The sequence below is a fragment of the Falco punctatus genome (assembly GCF_963210335.1).
Source record: "Falco punctatus genome assembly, chromosome: 13".
Taxonomy (NCBI): Eukaryota; Metazoa; Chordata; class Aves; order Falconiformes; family Falconidae; genus Falco; species Falco punctatus.
Window position 1 is genome coordinate 1,785,835 of NC_137593.1, and position 16,029 is coordinate 1,801,863.

The 16,029-nt window shown below is 43.1% G+C and overlaps 3 protein-coding genes across 11 annotated transcripts in view; 2 read left to right on the forward strand and 1 right to left on the reverse strand.

Annotated features, from left to right (window-relative positions):
• KCNAB1 (potassium voltage-gated channel subfamily A regulatory beta subunit 1) overlaps positions 1-4,803 on the forward strand; it is an 88,131-nt gene extending 83,328 nt beyond the window's left edge. For 4 of the 7 annotated variants that reach the window (XM_080410246.1, XM_080410252.1, XM_080410248.1 and 1 more), the window contains exon 13: positions 399-4,803. In XM_080410246.1, coding sequence (XP_080266372.1) covers positions 399-598 — 200 coding nt within the window. In that variant the 3' untranslated portion in view covers positions 599-4,803. The remainder of the gene's footprint in view (positions 1-398) is intronic. The other 3 variants (XM_080410247.1, XM_080410249.1, XM_080410251.1) reach the window with 1 other exon arrangement.
• On the reverse strand, positions 4,429-8,303 carry SSR3 (signal sequence receptor subunit 3). Its single transcript, XM_080410318.1, has 5 exons — positions 8,108-8,303; positions 7,345-7,471; positions 6,834-6,932; positions 5,675-5,806; positions 4,429-4,976 (listed from the first exon to the last, which is right to left on the reverse strand). Exons 1-5 carry the CDS (start codon positions 8,244-8,246, stop codon positions 4,910-4,912), a joined length of 564 nt encoding a protein of 187 aa, XP_080266444.1. The 5' UTR covers positions 8,247-8,303; the 3' UTR covers positions 4,429-4,909.
• An 87-nt stretch (positions 8,304-8,390) lies between these two features.
• Positions 8,391-16,029, forward strand: part of TIPARP (TCDD inducible poly(ADP-ribose) polymerase) — a 40,845-nt gene continuing 33,206 nt past the window's right edge. For all 3 annotated transcript variants that reach the window (XM_080410223.1, XM_080410222.1, XM_080410224.1), the window contains exons 1-2: positions 8,391-8,530; positions 11,376-11,454. The gene's annotated coding sequence lies outside the window, so the exon portion shown is untranslated. The remainder of the gene's footprint in view (positions 8,531-11,375; positions 11,455-16,029) is intronic.

Below are 16,029 nucleotides of genomic sequence, written 5' to 3' on the forward strand. Positions count from 1 at the left end.
ACCAACGCGTTTCAAGGAACACAGTAAAAGAACAAAACACACTGTAGGATATTAAAATGCTGTGTATTGTTTTTGAGGTTACCCTCGGTCCGCTAGCCTCACGCAATAATAACATTCTTTTACAAAAATTTTTAAGTGGTAGATTTAAAAATTACTTGAAATAAGATTGTTTCCAGCATCATCATCACCAGGCTTTGATTGACAAGAGGTCTAGTGTATCTTGGGCCGTCCTCGGGGCTCCAGCTCTGACCCCCCTGTTTCTCCGAATGGTCCCTTCACGGGTGGAAGCCGGCAGTTACTCGGCTCTGTCAGACAGAAGCTCTGACAAGCATTAGGATCTGGAGTAATGCCATGTCGCAAAGCCTACGTTCCTGACCAACTTGTGACTTTATTCCCAGCATGGTGCCTGAGAAATGAAGGGGTGAGCTCCGTCCTTCTGGGATCTTCCAACCCAGAGCAGCTGATAGAGAACCTTGGAGCCATACAGGCAAGTGCAGGTGGTGGTGGCACCTCAACCCAGTGGTGGGCTACTGTTCAGCTCCCTGTGCGGGTAACACCAGCATGCCTTGGTACCAGCACCCTACTTCTTTTAATATAGTTTTAATACTTTGTATCTTGTTTCAGGTGTCTTCCAGTTCTAGTTATGCACATTAATTACGCAAACCTATGGTGTATCCCCATGACTTGGCACCATTTGCAGTAGTTACAGCTGCATCCAGTAACAAAAGGGTGGCACCAGCAGGTTTAATGTACCTGAAAAAGCAACAGACCGAATTGCAGGGCATGTTGTGATATATTCTGTGCTAAGTCTTCTGTGGGGCACGTGTCACTTGCACCCACCTTAATTATTCTCTGTTGCTTTTCATAATAAGAGCTTTCCGTGGTGCTCTTGCCACCAGCTTGCTTTCCACTGCAGCTGAGCAACACCGTGCATGTGAAGTTTCGGAGTACTTCTGTGATTCTCTCACTGGGTAAAGATACTGCAGCCATTTTTCCTTTAAGGCAGAAAGGTATTAGATGGATGTTTAAAAACCCAGAGGAAATGTTGTTTGATAAAATTTAGATTTAGATTTGCAAAAACCTTTAATGGAAGCTTGATTAAACATCAGTTTTCTTCTACCCCCAGGTCCTTCCAAAGATGACATCCCATATTGTAAACGAAATAGATAATATTCTGGGAAATAAGCCCTACAGCAAGAAGGACTACAGATCATAATGCAATGCATGAATTACCTGGACTGCATGGTTTAAAAAGTGCTCTGTACAGAAGTACAGCCCCAAATTAATATCCGGTCATGAGAATCATTCAGCAGCTTGCTGCTTGGTGTCTACTGTCACTGGATCCTTTGAGATGTGTGCTGTTGCTACTAATCTGCAGTGAAATTTAAAAGCACAGTTATCTCTCTTCTAACCAAGAATGATCTTGTATTTTCTTAACTTCAACTGAATTCATTTTTTACTTTACTCTTAGCACCTCATGCTTGTGCTGTGAAAAACACTTGTAAAGCAAAAAATAATTTATAACCTTCAGGTACTTGGTAATTAAAGAAGGATGTACAGATCTATTTTTTCAATGAAGAAAAGCCAGACACAATTTAAGGTTTTAATAAAACCATATTTGGGAAATCTCAACTATAAAGTTTCTTCAGGTTAACAGATAGAAGGGGCAAGCTCAGATTTTCTGTTCTCTTTTTTATGCTGAATATAAGCTTTAGATTTTGTTTGTAGTTGAATAAAGGATGTAATACGGAGAATTAGTTAGAAATTAGATAGCTCCTAACTATACAATTACTTCAGCTGTGGAGTGCTCATAGGACATATTTCTGAGTACAAGACAGAAGAGCACAGGTAGAAAACCCAACCTCGCATGTCAGGTTAATAAAAACAACAGCTGTTTGCAAATTCTAATGTTAAGTTAACCTTAAACCATGAAAGCCATGATAAAATATTGGGTTTTGCATCTATAGAAACCTGCCTCTACTTCTGCCTGCTTGTAGACAGAGCTATTGCAAATTTCAATATTCATGAGCTTTTAAGGATATAGATACTTATAAATACATATATAATATATGGCTGCTGAAAAATACCAGAAAGAAAATCAGGTACGTAATTTGGTGGAAGGCTACATTTGCTTTAACTTGTTCTGGAATCGGGCATAAGTAAATGCATAGTATTTTTAAGACACATTTTAATCAGGTAGTTTTTTGTGAGCATTTCATCCCTCTACAGGAGTTGATAGTAAGCATTTATATATTGATTTGCCCATCTTAAGACCCGTGTCATAGTTCACCATGAGTTTGCTTTGTAAAACACATCTATGATTTCCGTAGCTGTTTCTCACTCATATTGAATCGCGTACTTCGGGCACTATTTCCTAGGGGGGTACAACTATGTACAGTATTTGTAGGACCCTTGTATTCTAGTCCCCTTAAATCCAGGATATCTGCAGAGTGTGCACAGTGTTCACATGAGCCATGTGAACAGATACTAATACTTGAGTTGTCTTCTCCTGTATTTAATCCCATGAGCTACGGTATGTGTAAATGAACTTAGCTACTGTATATCCAGAAATGCAGTCTGACTTCGACTTCTGCTTGGACACAATAAAAGCATTTTGTGCATCTAATTTTATACTTAAGAGACCTGTTACTAATGGTGAGACTGATTTTGAAACAGCAATGGTTTACGTTGAAAATGGGTGTGTATCATTCCACAGGGACACGCTAATCTTCAGCGCTACCTGGGTCAGGCAACGGACAATGACCTCGGGCCAGAGGAGCAGGTACAGCCGGGGAGCGAAGGGCTGGGCTGGCTGTGCGTCTTGGAGAAGGTACTTCTAGATGTTAAGTCTCTTGAGGCAGACATCAGGTGAATGTAACATTTTGGCCTGAAGTTAACAGAACGTGACCAACATGACCAACAGTACAATTTAATGTTCTCTCTCCCCCTTCTCACACTCATGGGAATCCAACAACGTATTAAAAATACATCAATTCCCAATGTTCTTTTTTTAAAAAAAATTGAAAATGAGATGGCATTTGCCCTTACTTAGAGCAAAAGCTTAAGTCAGCTTGCCTAATGCTCTGAGGGCAATGGGATGCCCAGCAGTAGCCCATCCTTAGGCTAACTTTTGGCATTATTACCATAGAAAGTGGGTGGAACTTGCAGTGGGGATTGCAAGGGAAAAAACAAACACAACCCTCCAGAAAAACCTCAAAAGCAAATCACCCGTGACAGCAAAACAGCAACATTCAAGTCCTGTTGCTTACAGAGCAGCCAACCTTGCCTCATGTTTGATTCCGACTGTTCATAGGTCTGTTAGAAATCTGTTTTACATATGCTAAACAGACTAAAATATATACAAATTATATCCTTTACAATAAGTGATAGGCCAAGGAAAGTAAAATTATGCAAGGCAGGCACCAGCAATATGGGAAGTCTCCTTTCAGTAGCAAATAAGGAGGCAGAAGCGATAAAAGAAAAATCTACATATTTTGAGGGAAAACCACGAAGTTTATCTGGAGTGTTGAATGACCGACCAGAAAAGTAATTTCAATGGCACCTCTAAAGTGCACCACAACCACTGGAATTTTCATGATGTAAGCACATGAAGAGTACTATCTGTACTGGGAAGCAAAGTAGAAGTAACTCAAGCAGTGGAGAGTTGAGATTGAAGACCCCCATCCAACCCCCAATCCCAAAGGATGCTGAGTATTAATAGTCAGCAGGCACTGGGTCATTAGGTAATAGTTTTGTGAGACTGCCCTGGTTGCGTTTGTCAGAACTAGAGAAATCACCAACTCTGCATACTCTAAGGCAGGCCAGATACACTGTCTCCTGCACTCCAGAATCTTCATTTTTACTCTATTTTACATAAATACAAATCTCATCGAAGTTAAGATCAGCAAAGTCATTGTTACATTAAATCTGATTATAAGCTTTCTCTTTCTTCCCTGCTTAGGATTCCAAGTCTGTAATGGCAGTATCTGTAACTTTTACAATAGAATTCCATTAACAGTAGCAGAGTTTAGCATTTAACTTAAGAGCGGCTTCACCAATAGCATGAAAAAAAGGATTATCTGATAAACCCATCATAAAGAGCTAGCTAAAGCATTTTTATTAAGTTGTGCCAGGCAAACTGGCACTGTTTTATATTTATTTATGACTTTAGAGATGAAGGGGGGGGGAGACGACGACGGGACCAGAAAGTATCAAACCACTTCAGAAGTATTTTTTTAGGAAGTTTAAGATTTGTCCTGACTCCAAGTTACTTAAAAATGAGGAGTATTTCCAACACATACAGTATGTACACTAACTTGTAGAAGAATCCTCTCTCCTAGAGGCAGAAAGATTTGACAAACCTACACACACTGCTTGCCCATGAACATACCAGGGATTTTTAAAAATTAGGAATGGAAATACAAGGAATCAAATGACAAAAAAGCGCCTCCTTTTTATTAAAACTTTTCAAGTTACAATGATAAATGGTGGATTGTCACTTTTCATCACCAGTGAGTTTGGCCCTTGTAACAGTCACCAAACTTAGAGGGGAAGTCTGTTAGGGGGTTTAAGTGTAACTATTTGGCCTGCTGTGTAGCAGCCCACTACGCTGTACTCGCCTAGTAGTTTGTAGTACCATCACACCTACGTGGTGCTTTGGAAAGGTTACGTTTGGTAACTGCTCACACACCGTTTCCTTGCTAGGTAAGTAAAAAAAATCATCAATTCTGTTATTGAATAATATCATGTAAAGATCCCAAGAGTAAATATAATTCCTTTTGGATTCAAACCCTCCCCCCATACCCTCAAGCAGTCACATTATAAACAAAAGATGTATTCCTATTCCACCCTTAAGCTTTTGTACGATAGTTGAACCCTCTCACAGAAATGAACTGCTGTGGGGTTTTATCTACTTGGAACCTGTAGATAGCAGAGCAATCAGTCCAGATGAAGCACTTATAGAAAGAATGTAGTTTCTGTAGGGAAAAGGTTAAGGACATATACTTGTAAAGCACCACTTCTTTTGCATAGAACACTCGGTACAAGTTTTATGAAAAACAAGCAATTGAAATGGTCTTTGTCTACGAGTTTTGAAATTGCAACATCATCACTTGAAATACAGCTCACAATCAAGGCTGTTAGCAGGACGCTGACATTGTACTTCACCTCAAAATTAAGACACGCCTAAAGTTTACCCTGTTCTCTTAAAAAAGTGTTTATAAATATGCTTAAATACAGAAGATCTTTAATTAACATACGTGGCCCTGACTGGCAGTACTTATTTGCTTAAGTAACAATTTTGCTTGTGAGGTTACTGAAACTAAACAATCCTGTGGCGTAAGAGCACCTGACAATTAACCACTGCTGCAGCATTCCTGTAAGAACACAAGCCACCTCCTCATTCCACAATTACAATTGTTAACAGCAAAGCCCTGAGAGTTTCTGTATATCACCCAACCAGTATCTTTAAAGCAAGATGTTAAACATTTAGATGACGGGGACTTTTTTCTTTTTGTCACCCCTATTTTTACGTTACAGTGCTTCTAAGCTGTGATACTACAACAAACTGCAGGCACCAACAGAGTAATCTCATAACCCACATGACAAGCATAGCTACTATTGACAACAAATAGGAGTAAGACTCCAGTTGTTTCAAGCATGACGTAAAGGATACACAGTGGGGTTGAAGTTCTTCAGCACAAAAAATGAAGCAATGATGACCAAGACCAGAAAGAGAGTATTGTTGTAGAAGATGGAAAAAGTCGTTGCTTCATAGTCTGCAACTTCATTTTTCTTCCACAGAATTCTAGGAAGAAGTTGAGACGTTATTTCAAACTTATTTAAATCCATGCATATCCTGGCACAGCCACCACTGTGAAGCGATTAACACCCAGGGTGTACTACACCACATACGGCTGCTCTTGTTATAGCTAGGTTCTAAAAGATGGAGCGCAGCAATAACTACCAGTCAACTCACTACTTAAAGGCAAACCCCTGCATATACTCTGCACCTGTACACTTAAATGGCTTACGCTTGTTTTCCTACCAGGCACATCAAACCTAGCCCTTCATCAGTAACACTTCTTGTGAGCCTGTATCTGTTAACGTGCCACCTGCATGCCTTGCAATTAGAAATTAGAAAGGAAGATAAGGCTTTTTGCACCAAAGACCTGACAGGTCATTACCCCATGCCTTGTACAGCCCTAATGAGCATCTAATACTAAGTGCTTCCCAATACACTCATCAGGTATAGCCTGGATATTAGTATGACCTATTTAGTTGGAAATCTGCACACTGACATGTGCCAGTAAGGGGTAACAAGTACAACCAGTGATTGCCAGTGTGGCCCAGCAGTATATGGAAATGCTATTCTGAAGGAGCCTGCGTGCCACTATGCAAAATACATCACAGTAGCCCATCCTTAAGAAAAGGAGCTTTTCTGATTTCTGAAGACAGCCATGATGCTTACCCTTCAGAAGAGTTATCAGAAGGCCTGTATACAGTAAGTTGTGTTGTTTTGCTTTGTGGCTCGAGGACTGAGAGGCTGCCTTATAGGACCTATTGATAAAGGTTTCAACGTCCGAGAACTTTCATTGATCACTCGCCTCAAAAAGGCTTTATGGATGAACAAAGAACTGACAGTATGTCAGGCGGGCTGGAACTACATCATCTTTAAGGTCCCTTGCAACCCAAATCATTCTGTGATTCTACTTACCAGAATGCAGAAAAAAACCCAATGGCAAAGCAACAGTCCCCAACATCCTACCTAGAGCCTTAAAGACACCAGGCAGTATTATAAGAAGGGAGAGAATGAAGAGAACAGAGAGGATTACCTTTCATCCTTCTCCTTACGAGACATCTTCCTATTGTCTGCCTCAGACAACTTGCGAGTAACTTCTTTGGAAACAGCATCTTCTCTTTTCTGTGCTACTCTGTAAGAAACACCATTTACATTAGAGTTGAAAAATTAAAAGAAATCCCAACCCTGGGGTTATAGGAAGCTGTAGTTACAGAGAAGAACAAAAATTAAGCAAGACACTGAACAGTTTTTCTGAATTGAAGGGACAATAAGAAATAATTAAATTACTAAAAGTATTAGTCAACTACAGTTTGTGGCAATACCTGCTGAGAATGAAGGCATTTTTGTTATTTCATTGTACTCTTAGCTGACAAGACTAGTCTATTCCACAATTACAAGAGAGGTAAAGGAAACCAATTAGGGGACACTTCTGTGTAAAAAAGATTTTGTAGTAACATTTCAGACATTCATAAAAAATGTTGGAAATGCTGGTTTTGATGAATTATTTAATAATAATTTCTACTTCAAAGAGCCACCAAACTTACTTGTGTTTGAGAACAAACTTGACATTCTTATATGCAAAAGCTACTAGGTAGGTACTGATGAGGGTCATTACGCTATACAGGACTGCAGACTGAACCAGATCCATATGCCATATCCTCCAGTAAAGCCCTTAAAAGAAAGAAAGAAAAAAAAAAAGACATTTTGAGCAGTTTCGCTCTCAAAGAAAAGCGCCCCCACAGGAGTCCTACGGAGTTTATGAGCGCTGTAATTCAGCACTGGTTCTGCCAGACCGAAACCAGTTCCTGCAAAATCACTTGGAGGGCTCCTCGAACTGCGTTAAAAACCGCTTTCGAACACAGATACCTGCTTTGCTTGTGGTCGAGGGGCCCAGGCTCGGTGAGAAGCCGCCGCCCGCCCGCCGGGCTCACCGGCGCTGACACGTCAGTGCTCCTCAGCGGCTCGCCCCCCCCACAGGGCGCCGCACGGCCCGTGCCCGCTGCCCCGGGCTGGCGCGACGCAGCCTGCAGGGCCGCGTTCGGCACGGCACGGTGGCAGCCAGGACACCCCGCCAGTCGGCCCAAACGGGCAAGGTGAGCCCCTGCAGCCCGGGGACCACCACCCGCACCCGGTAGCGGGCCAGGAGCCCGAAGCGGGCTGCGGGCAGTCCCCGCTCCCCTCAGAGCCGGCCGCTCCCCCCGCCCCAGGGCCTGCCCCCCGCCCCGGGGCATGCCGCTCGCCCCCCGCACCGCCGGGGCCCCCACACCAGGGCCTGCCGCCCGCCCCGCCGGGACCCCCGCCGCTCACAGATGGGGATGGCGGACACGATGAAGGCGTTGCCGAAGAAGAGCGCGGAGGACTTGGCGGAGAGGTTGCGGCTGAAGTCCTGGAGGAGCAAGTCTTCCTCCGACTGCTGCCGCCCGCCAGGGCCGCCCTTGGGAGCCATAGCGGGACGCGGGCCCCGCCACGGTCAACGTGCCGCGACTGCTTCCGGGTCAGGCCGCCAGCGGGGCGGGGGCGGGCCCGGCCCGGCCAGTAGCACTTCCGGGGCGCGGGGCTTTTCCGTTACGGCCGTTACTGCCCCGCCAGCTGTGGGTGCTGCCCCTTGTTGGTGGGACTCGGTCCCGCCGGCTCCTCGGGCGCCTCGATGCGGAGCCCGCCTGCTGCCCCGGGGGCTGCCCCGGGGGGCCGGCGGGCGCTGAGGGGCGCGGGTCCCGGTGGCTGAGGCAAGTGAGTACCCGTGGGGGCGCCGGGCTGCCGGCGGTGCCTGGACCCGTGTCGGTTTGGCCTGGGGCATGGAACGGACCCACTGTAGGCCCTCGGCGGTGGCCCCCTCACGGTTTTCTTCGGGAGATTCCTTAACTCGAGCCGGCCGGCCCCGCTGCTGGCGCGGCTCTGGCTCCCTGCCCGCGCCTCTGGCAGCCCTTGGGAGCGCGGCCCGGCTCCCCGCCGCACACGCACCGGCTCGGGAAGCCGTGGGGAGCGGTCCGCACAGCTTTGCTAACGGCCCACCTGCGGTTTGTCTTACTGGCATGTGGGAGCCCCCAGAAATTTCGGGGGTCAACTAGTGTCTTGCTGGAAAGTGCGGAGGGCTTGCGGCGTGATACGGCTTCAGGGGGCTGGCCCCTGTGGCCTGGGGTGCCTGCAGCGCCCCTTGTTTCCTGGGACAGCGCTTTTCCCCTTAGCATTTGTAACATTGCTGAGGAAACTTCATTTAACAAAGCGTGTATCTTTTCAACTTTTCATTAAAGTCATTCTTCCCACTTGTTTCCCCCCAGTTAGTAATATTCTTTGCTTGCGAGAGAAGGTAGGTCATGCAATGAGGAGATACTAGCTGGAAATGAAATGAAATTTATACGATCAGAAATCATAATTCATTGGGATAGTTTCAGAAAACATTTAAGTGCTGTAGGACTCTGCCTTTGGACCTTGTAATAAATTTCCATAGACCAAACTGAGAGTGAATTTACGTGATTCACAGTGTGCTAGCAGAGCAATACCACTAATGTCTCCTTATCTACAGGCAGCTATGGGAGTCACCCTTCTGCTAGCGAGACCTTCCTTCATGGCTTGGAAATACCTCTCCAGCAGGGTTTCCCAAGCTGGGGTAGCTGACACGCCAGCCCATCAGACGAGGCACAGTAGCTGAGTACCAGCAGAAGCAGCCATGCCCATGCACAGAAGGCGGGGGGCAGCTCTCCAGATGCCACAGCCGGGGACCCCGGCCTTGCCCCCTCATCCACCCCCTGCTCCTCATCACACAGGCGGTGGTACTGGCCTGTGGTCCCGGTCAGGCGTTTACCCTGCGCCTGGTGTCAGCACGCAGGTGGTCAGGAGTAATGCCACAGGTCATGTACCTGTGTGAGCATTCAGTTGCTGGGAAGCCTGTGTCCTATGGGATTTGTAATCAGCAGGTGATGTGTCCCCTGCAGCTGCAGTTAACCAGTATATATGGCTGTCCTCTGCCTAGATACTAACTTTAGGCATTGTCCTTCGTAGATGCTTTTAATGCTGTTCAGCAGTTGGTGATGACTCCCACACCTAACTGGATTATATTATCAAGCTGTTTATTCTCAATTTCTAAATATTTTGTGTGACTGTCTTAAAGTAGAAAAATTCTGGGTTTTTTTAATAAGGAATTCTGCCTTTTTTAATGTAAAATCACTTTCTCTGCGGAAATCATTGAGATCATCAGCAATGTTTTAGTGGATTGCTGTCTTTAAGCACCTAAAGATGCTTGTGTGTATTTCACTGAACTTGCAAGCATGCCTGACTTTCACTGATTTCTTTTTTGACAAGCATCTGCTACATGAAACACACGGATACCTCTTCCATTTAATGTCTTTGTTCCTTATGCCCTGCATCTCTGGGTTATATTAACCTGTTCTGAAATGGCTTCAGCAGTTTATGGCTTCCAGTGGCAGGAAATGCTATTTGCCTGTTAGTTGGCATTCTGAAATCTGTGCTGAGGTTGGTACTCCAACAAGAGTGGAGATCAGTCTTGGTTCCTTTGTAAAACACGTTAAAACTAAATGCGTAGTAGGTAACCGCTATTCGATTAGTGTTATCAATCATAAGAATTTTCTTACTAAAGAACATTGTTAAGTTGGAAACCATGGGAAAGATTAAGATTGTTTCAAGATTCAGATGCAATCATGACTCTGTTCTTTTATAGATTTCTTCCCTCTGCTTATCTGGATAAATTTGTTGTGTGTTGTGCAATGTAATTAACTTTTTGGTCTTGGTTTGCATTTACATGAGAAGGATGGTATCATTCTGGAACAAAATCTGCCTGGTGACCATCTGTCTGTCCATTAAGATGAAGTATGACATTGCTTTTGGCAGTGGAATGATGAAAGATTTTCTTGAAAAAACAATGAGCACTTTGCTTTTTTAAAAATCCTGGCACTGGCAAACTGTAGCTTTAAGCGGAACACTGCATACAACGAAACTGTCACTGAAGCTTCATACTCACTTTAAGTATATCATAGTTGGTTGGGCCACCAATTTCTGTCAAAACAATTAAAGTTTTTGTTTAAATGCCTAAATCTGCATAGTGCTGACTGTCTTGTCTGAATCCTCATTCAGAAGCTGTTGGGAACATAAGGCATCAAAACCAGAGGAACAATGGCTCTGTGAATCAAAAGCAAAAGTTCTCATAATAGAAAAGTTAATGCTGTTATCTTTGTAATTCGTGAAGTATGGTTCTTACCAAATTTCTTTCTAAAACACAGCAGCAGTGATAAATATTCTGGAAATACATTTCCCAGCAGGATTTGTTTTGTCTGTTTTATTGTTGCCACATATCTATGTAAAGCATAGACTCCAAAACACATCTGTGTCAGATTGCGAAGTAGAATCTCCAAGGCAGGTGATTAACAGTAAATAAGTCTGCTCTTTAGCAAAGTTTTATTTGTCATCTTCTGTGCTAATATGAATTTTAATGTCCCAAGGGATAAGAATGGTTTTCATTAATATGACTGTCTTACACAAAAAGAAAACAAAACCCTAATGAGTCTATAACTTATTACTAGGGTTTTTTCTGTTGGTTAATTTGTGCCATCTCTTCCTTTAGGTGCTGAAATACTAAAAGAATCCTTAATGTGCAGCGATGGAAATTCCTGGCAGACAGCACAGACAGGGAGCAACTTCAGGTGGGTCAAGAACAGAACCAGAAAGCTGTTGTGGTGGCTCTTTCTGTCGCTGTAACAGTGCCAGGAATAGGTGCCCTAGGACTGAAGAGCTGTGACTCTTTGTAGCTCCGGTAGCAAAGAGCAACGCAGTGATACAAAGGTGTTCTGACCAGATAATGGTTCCTTTTCTCCTCTGTGTCTCTAGCAGGTCGGTGCACAAGTACCTGGAGTGTAAGTGGTGCCTGGACTGCGTGTGGGGTGGGAGGAGTTGGGCATTCCTAAGGTGGATGCCAGAGGTTATGTATCTATGCTTGTGTAGCCAGCAGTCTTGAACATCTTGATTATTATTGGTCATTTATTAGTAACTTTCTGAACACCTGTTTATTTCTCTCTCCATCTTTTTATTTATGCATTCCATCAAATCAATATATTAATTAATCTTGTGTAGCAGTTCTTTCAAACAGCATCTACTGCATTTCTTCATGTTGCGTGAAGTGACCTTTTTGTCAGACTGTGATTACACTTGCCCAGCTATGCCTGCCTAGACCCTTGGGAACACAGACTGTTTCTGTGAGTAAGGCTTCTCAACTGTATTGAATATTCTGTATCACTTTGAGCTGCAGTTCTTTCTTGGCGTAGCTCTGCTGAAAAGATTACGAGCTCTTACAGCTTGATGGTTTATACAGTCCTTCTAACCTAGTTCAAAGGCTCTTGATAACGGGTTTTTAGCTTGCAAAACCGGTGGAAAAAACTCCCCTGAGATTAATACATAGACCAGACCAAATAGGACCAGTATTAATATTAGGACATCTCAATATTACTTATGGCTAAGTGAATTGCTGTGTCGTTAGTTACTGTGGTAGCTGGCATCTTGTTTAATAGAAGAATTCTTAAAACCCCTCAGACAGAAATGTGTTTTTTTTCTGAATAGTGATCATTATCACATTCCAACAGTAACAGTTGTATCAAAATGAAATAACTGACTGGCAAGAATCCTTTGAGTCCCACAGAAAATAATATTTGTGATTAAAATACATGTCACCTCGGTGGTGATTATAGCTGATCTCTGTGTTGTTTTACAATTCATGTTCATAAAAGTAATGTAGAACATTGTGTGCTGTGTGGAATTACAGTGCACACCCTTAATACCTCTATAACAAAACAAATGTTCTCAACATGGACTTTGATACACCCTCTCTGTTCTTTGCTTTTATAACGTTAGTTTGTCAGAGTAAATCTTCACAGATGCATTTAGGAGATACCTGATATTTTAAAATTGTTTATTTCAACCAGTTATAGAAAGTAAGGCAGCAATGAGTCCAGCTCTCTTTCAGAAAAGGGGTTTCATTTCTTTGATGTTGTCTCCAGATGCTTGCACATGTTTTTTCAGTAGTACCAGTGATGTATATTCTGTTATACTTGGAGTGTGTATATTTTCCTCTTTTTAAGTTAGTCTAAAAAGGACATTGTGCCTTCGGCCCTGTGTCAGTGTTTACCCTGGATTTGGTGTTTTACTATGGAGTTGAAGCAGCTGTGCAGTCTCTTGCATCTTTTTCAGTTTATTATCTACATGCTAGTGCTACATGGGTTTTAGTTTAAATTGTATCGCTGCCAGAGGAATGATCCCACTCATATGAAAATACCTTTTATTTTCTGTATGCAACTACATTGTGAACCTACATCCAAAGCTAAAGCATAAACTTGGCTGACCTTGCAGGCATTAATTTTCCTGCCTACTTACCAACCATTTGTTTTTTGTTTGCTTCTCTAAAAGGGCGTTTGTTAAGCACTGAAACGGCATCTATTATTTGCTTTTGGTAATCATTTCACTGCCAAGTCCTCTGGGGGTGATTGCTTCATTTTGCCCTTATTTAACTGTTCTAGCTGAACCATTTCGCTTCACATATGTGGAAGACTTCTGTCTACTCTGTTGTTTTAACTTAAGTCATTCACTGAAATTGAGAACATTTCCTAGTATTGTAGATACAGCCTAAAAAGTTTGTGACTAAGACTTAATCTTGCAGCTGTCTATTGGAATTCTTGGGGCAAATTGTGTATTCTTCTCGTTCTGGACAGATTTCTTTCTATGTCTCCTCTTACATGCACACATGCACACACGCCTCCTCCACAGCACTTGTTAGTTGGGAAATAAATTCCATAGTCTTGAAAACTGCTGGGTTTTCACATTCACTTCTAAATCTGAATTCGAACTAGCTTTCTCGACGGTATTCGTTCCACAGTCGGTGGACTAAACTGTCCAAGAATTAGGTTACAGTGGAGCTTTTGCTCTGCTCTAGTTAAGGTTGAAAACCCCCTCTTTGTTCCAAATTGAACTCTTATAATACTCTGAAATCCCTGTGTTTACTTGGATGTATTGAAATTTACCATGCAGTAAGGGATTAGTGTTCTGAGTTTTGGATCAGCTGATTGGGGATTGTTGAAATACAAAAGAAAAACCTTCTTTGAATAAACACGCATGACACTCATAAACTGAGCAGCTTCTGCTATCTTTGTGTGAACAAGGTAGATGAGAAGCTTTCCACTTCTTCTGTGTGCTGTGCTTACTTTGAAGCATTCTGTGGTGTCTGAGGTTTAAAACTGGAGGCATAATCTGGCTATATTATTTTTCAGCCAAATCAGTTCCTCAATGTGGTTTAGAATGTAGCCCCAGAAAGAACACAGCTGGAGAGGCAATCTGGGCGCTGGTAAGGAGTGGCACTGTCTTGAACCAGTGTTGTTTCCAGATGCAGTTTTGAGAGGATAGCTTACTTACCTGGGTGTGAATTTGGGAAGAATCTGTGATTCTGTAAGGGAGGGGAATGTCTGAGTTCCCTTTTCCTAACACAGAGAAGGGTAAATTAGTTAAAATAGTCACTGAGGTGAACAAAGTAGAGTACATCATCCAGTGCTGTAGCTTCATGAGCTGTTCTCTTGCCTTCTGAGAACATTGCATTGAAATAATGAATTGCTGTGCTCATCTTTAATTTCTAAAAGCTAGAAACTGCTGGTTTCTGTGACGCTTGCTGTATCTGAAGGGAAGTCAGTGTAGCATATGTGACCCATTTTTGGTGTCTTGAAATGGTCTCATCTGCTCCAGTTTCCTCCTTTAGCATTTTAAAAGTTTTGGTTGATAGATTCTTCTGCGTGTAGACCAAATGAATGAAATAATGTCTATTAATAGATTTTCAGGGGGCTGGCTTGCTCAGCGTTTATCCCAGATAGAGCATGGAACTGCACTTTTGAAAAGCAATATCAAATGCAGTATTTGGAGAATAACTAAACTCTACAGGTAAGAGTGACCCTAATATCCAAGATTCGGGGCGTCTGCTTCTCAAACTTCACGGTCTGGTTCCCGTGTTGGTTTGAGATCTGCAGGCATATCCTGCAGATAATACAAATAAAAGCTTCTGAAAGCAGGAAGTAGAAAATGATGGTATTTTATTTCATCCTGTTGTGTATCTTTCACTTTTTTATTCTGGTCAAGCATAAAATACCCTGGTTTGAGTCCTCTGGAGGTTTGTGCAGACTGATGCTGTACATGCATGCTTTCCAGACGTGATCCAAGGATGGCAGCCAAACTGTTTCTTGTGTGGGTGCCACTGAGGAGCTGCAACTTTCATCTGCTTAGGAGGACTCTTCTAGCTACCCAGCTCTGGGCATGCCACCTAACATGCAGGCACTGTTAAGTTTTCTTACAGGTCGCACTGGCCTTTTATGATGTGGTGGAGAAATACATGGTGAAGGTAAGCCTGGGAGCTGTGTCGTTAATGCTTCTGCACAAGGGCTGCACTACAGGATGCTGAGGAAGTTGAATGAATGACCCTTTAATATAAGCAGACCTACCCCACTGCGTTTTGTGTGTGTGGAAGATGGTAGGCAGTAGGATGGCAAAATGAGCTAAGGGTGTGACTTGAGGCAGTGAAGCCCTGGCGCAGGACCCAGGTTTGTTGCTGGCTGTGTAGTGAAGTTTGGAATCTGTTTAGTTGCTGCCTGTGATTACATATCTAGGCACAAAAGGTGCCAGGCAATCAGAAACAATTGTTAAATGTGGAATAGTCAGCTTGTGTCTCTTTAACAGCATGCAGATTACAAACAGTTCATATGTAGTCCCCACACTAGGGATATATCAGGTGATCTGCACTGGGATTATGCTGGTCCAGTTCAGCAGTCTGAATTGCTGCTAGTGGGAGGAAGTCAGCCAGATGGGATTTCTGAGTCTGAAATGTGTCATTCTGGCACCCACCCATTCGCTACTGCTCTATCCTTAGGCTGTGTAGGAGGATCTCATGGTGGTTGGTGTCACTTTCCACCTGTGAGTTATCTCTGGGGTTTCCCATTCCTGCAGCTGTAAATTGGGTAAGTGTCTTCTGGATCTTAGCCATAGGGAAATTTTAGCCTATAAAGTGTAGTCAGAAGAGTTGGCCATCCATGTGCTGATGGTTCCTAAGATACTAATACCTAGAGTGAGAAGGCTGAACTAGAAACTGAGGTGTCATGTGGCGAATGTTTGGATGAGTGAATAAAAGGGGGTATTTCTGACTACTTCATCTTCTGAATGGTTATTTGTAATCATATGTAAAACAGACTAGCCTTGCA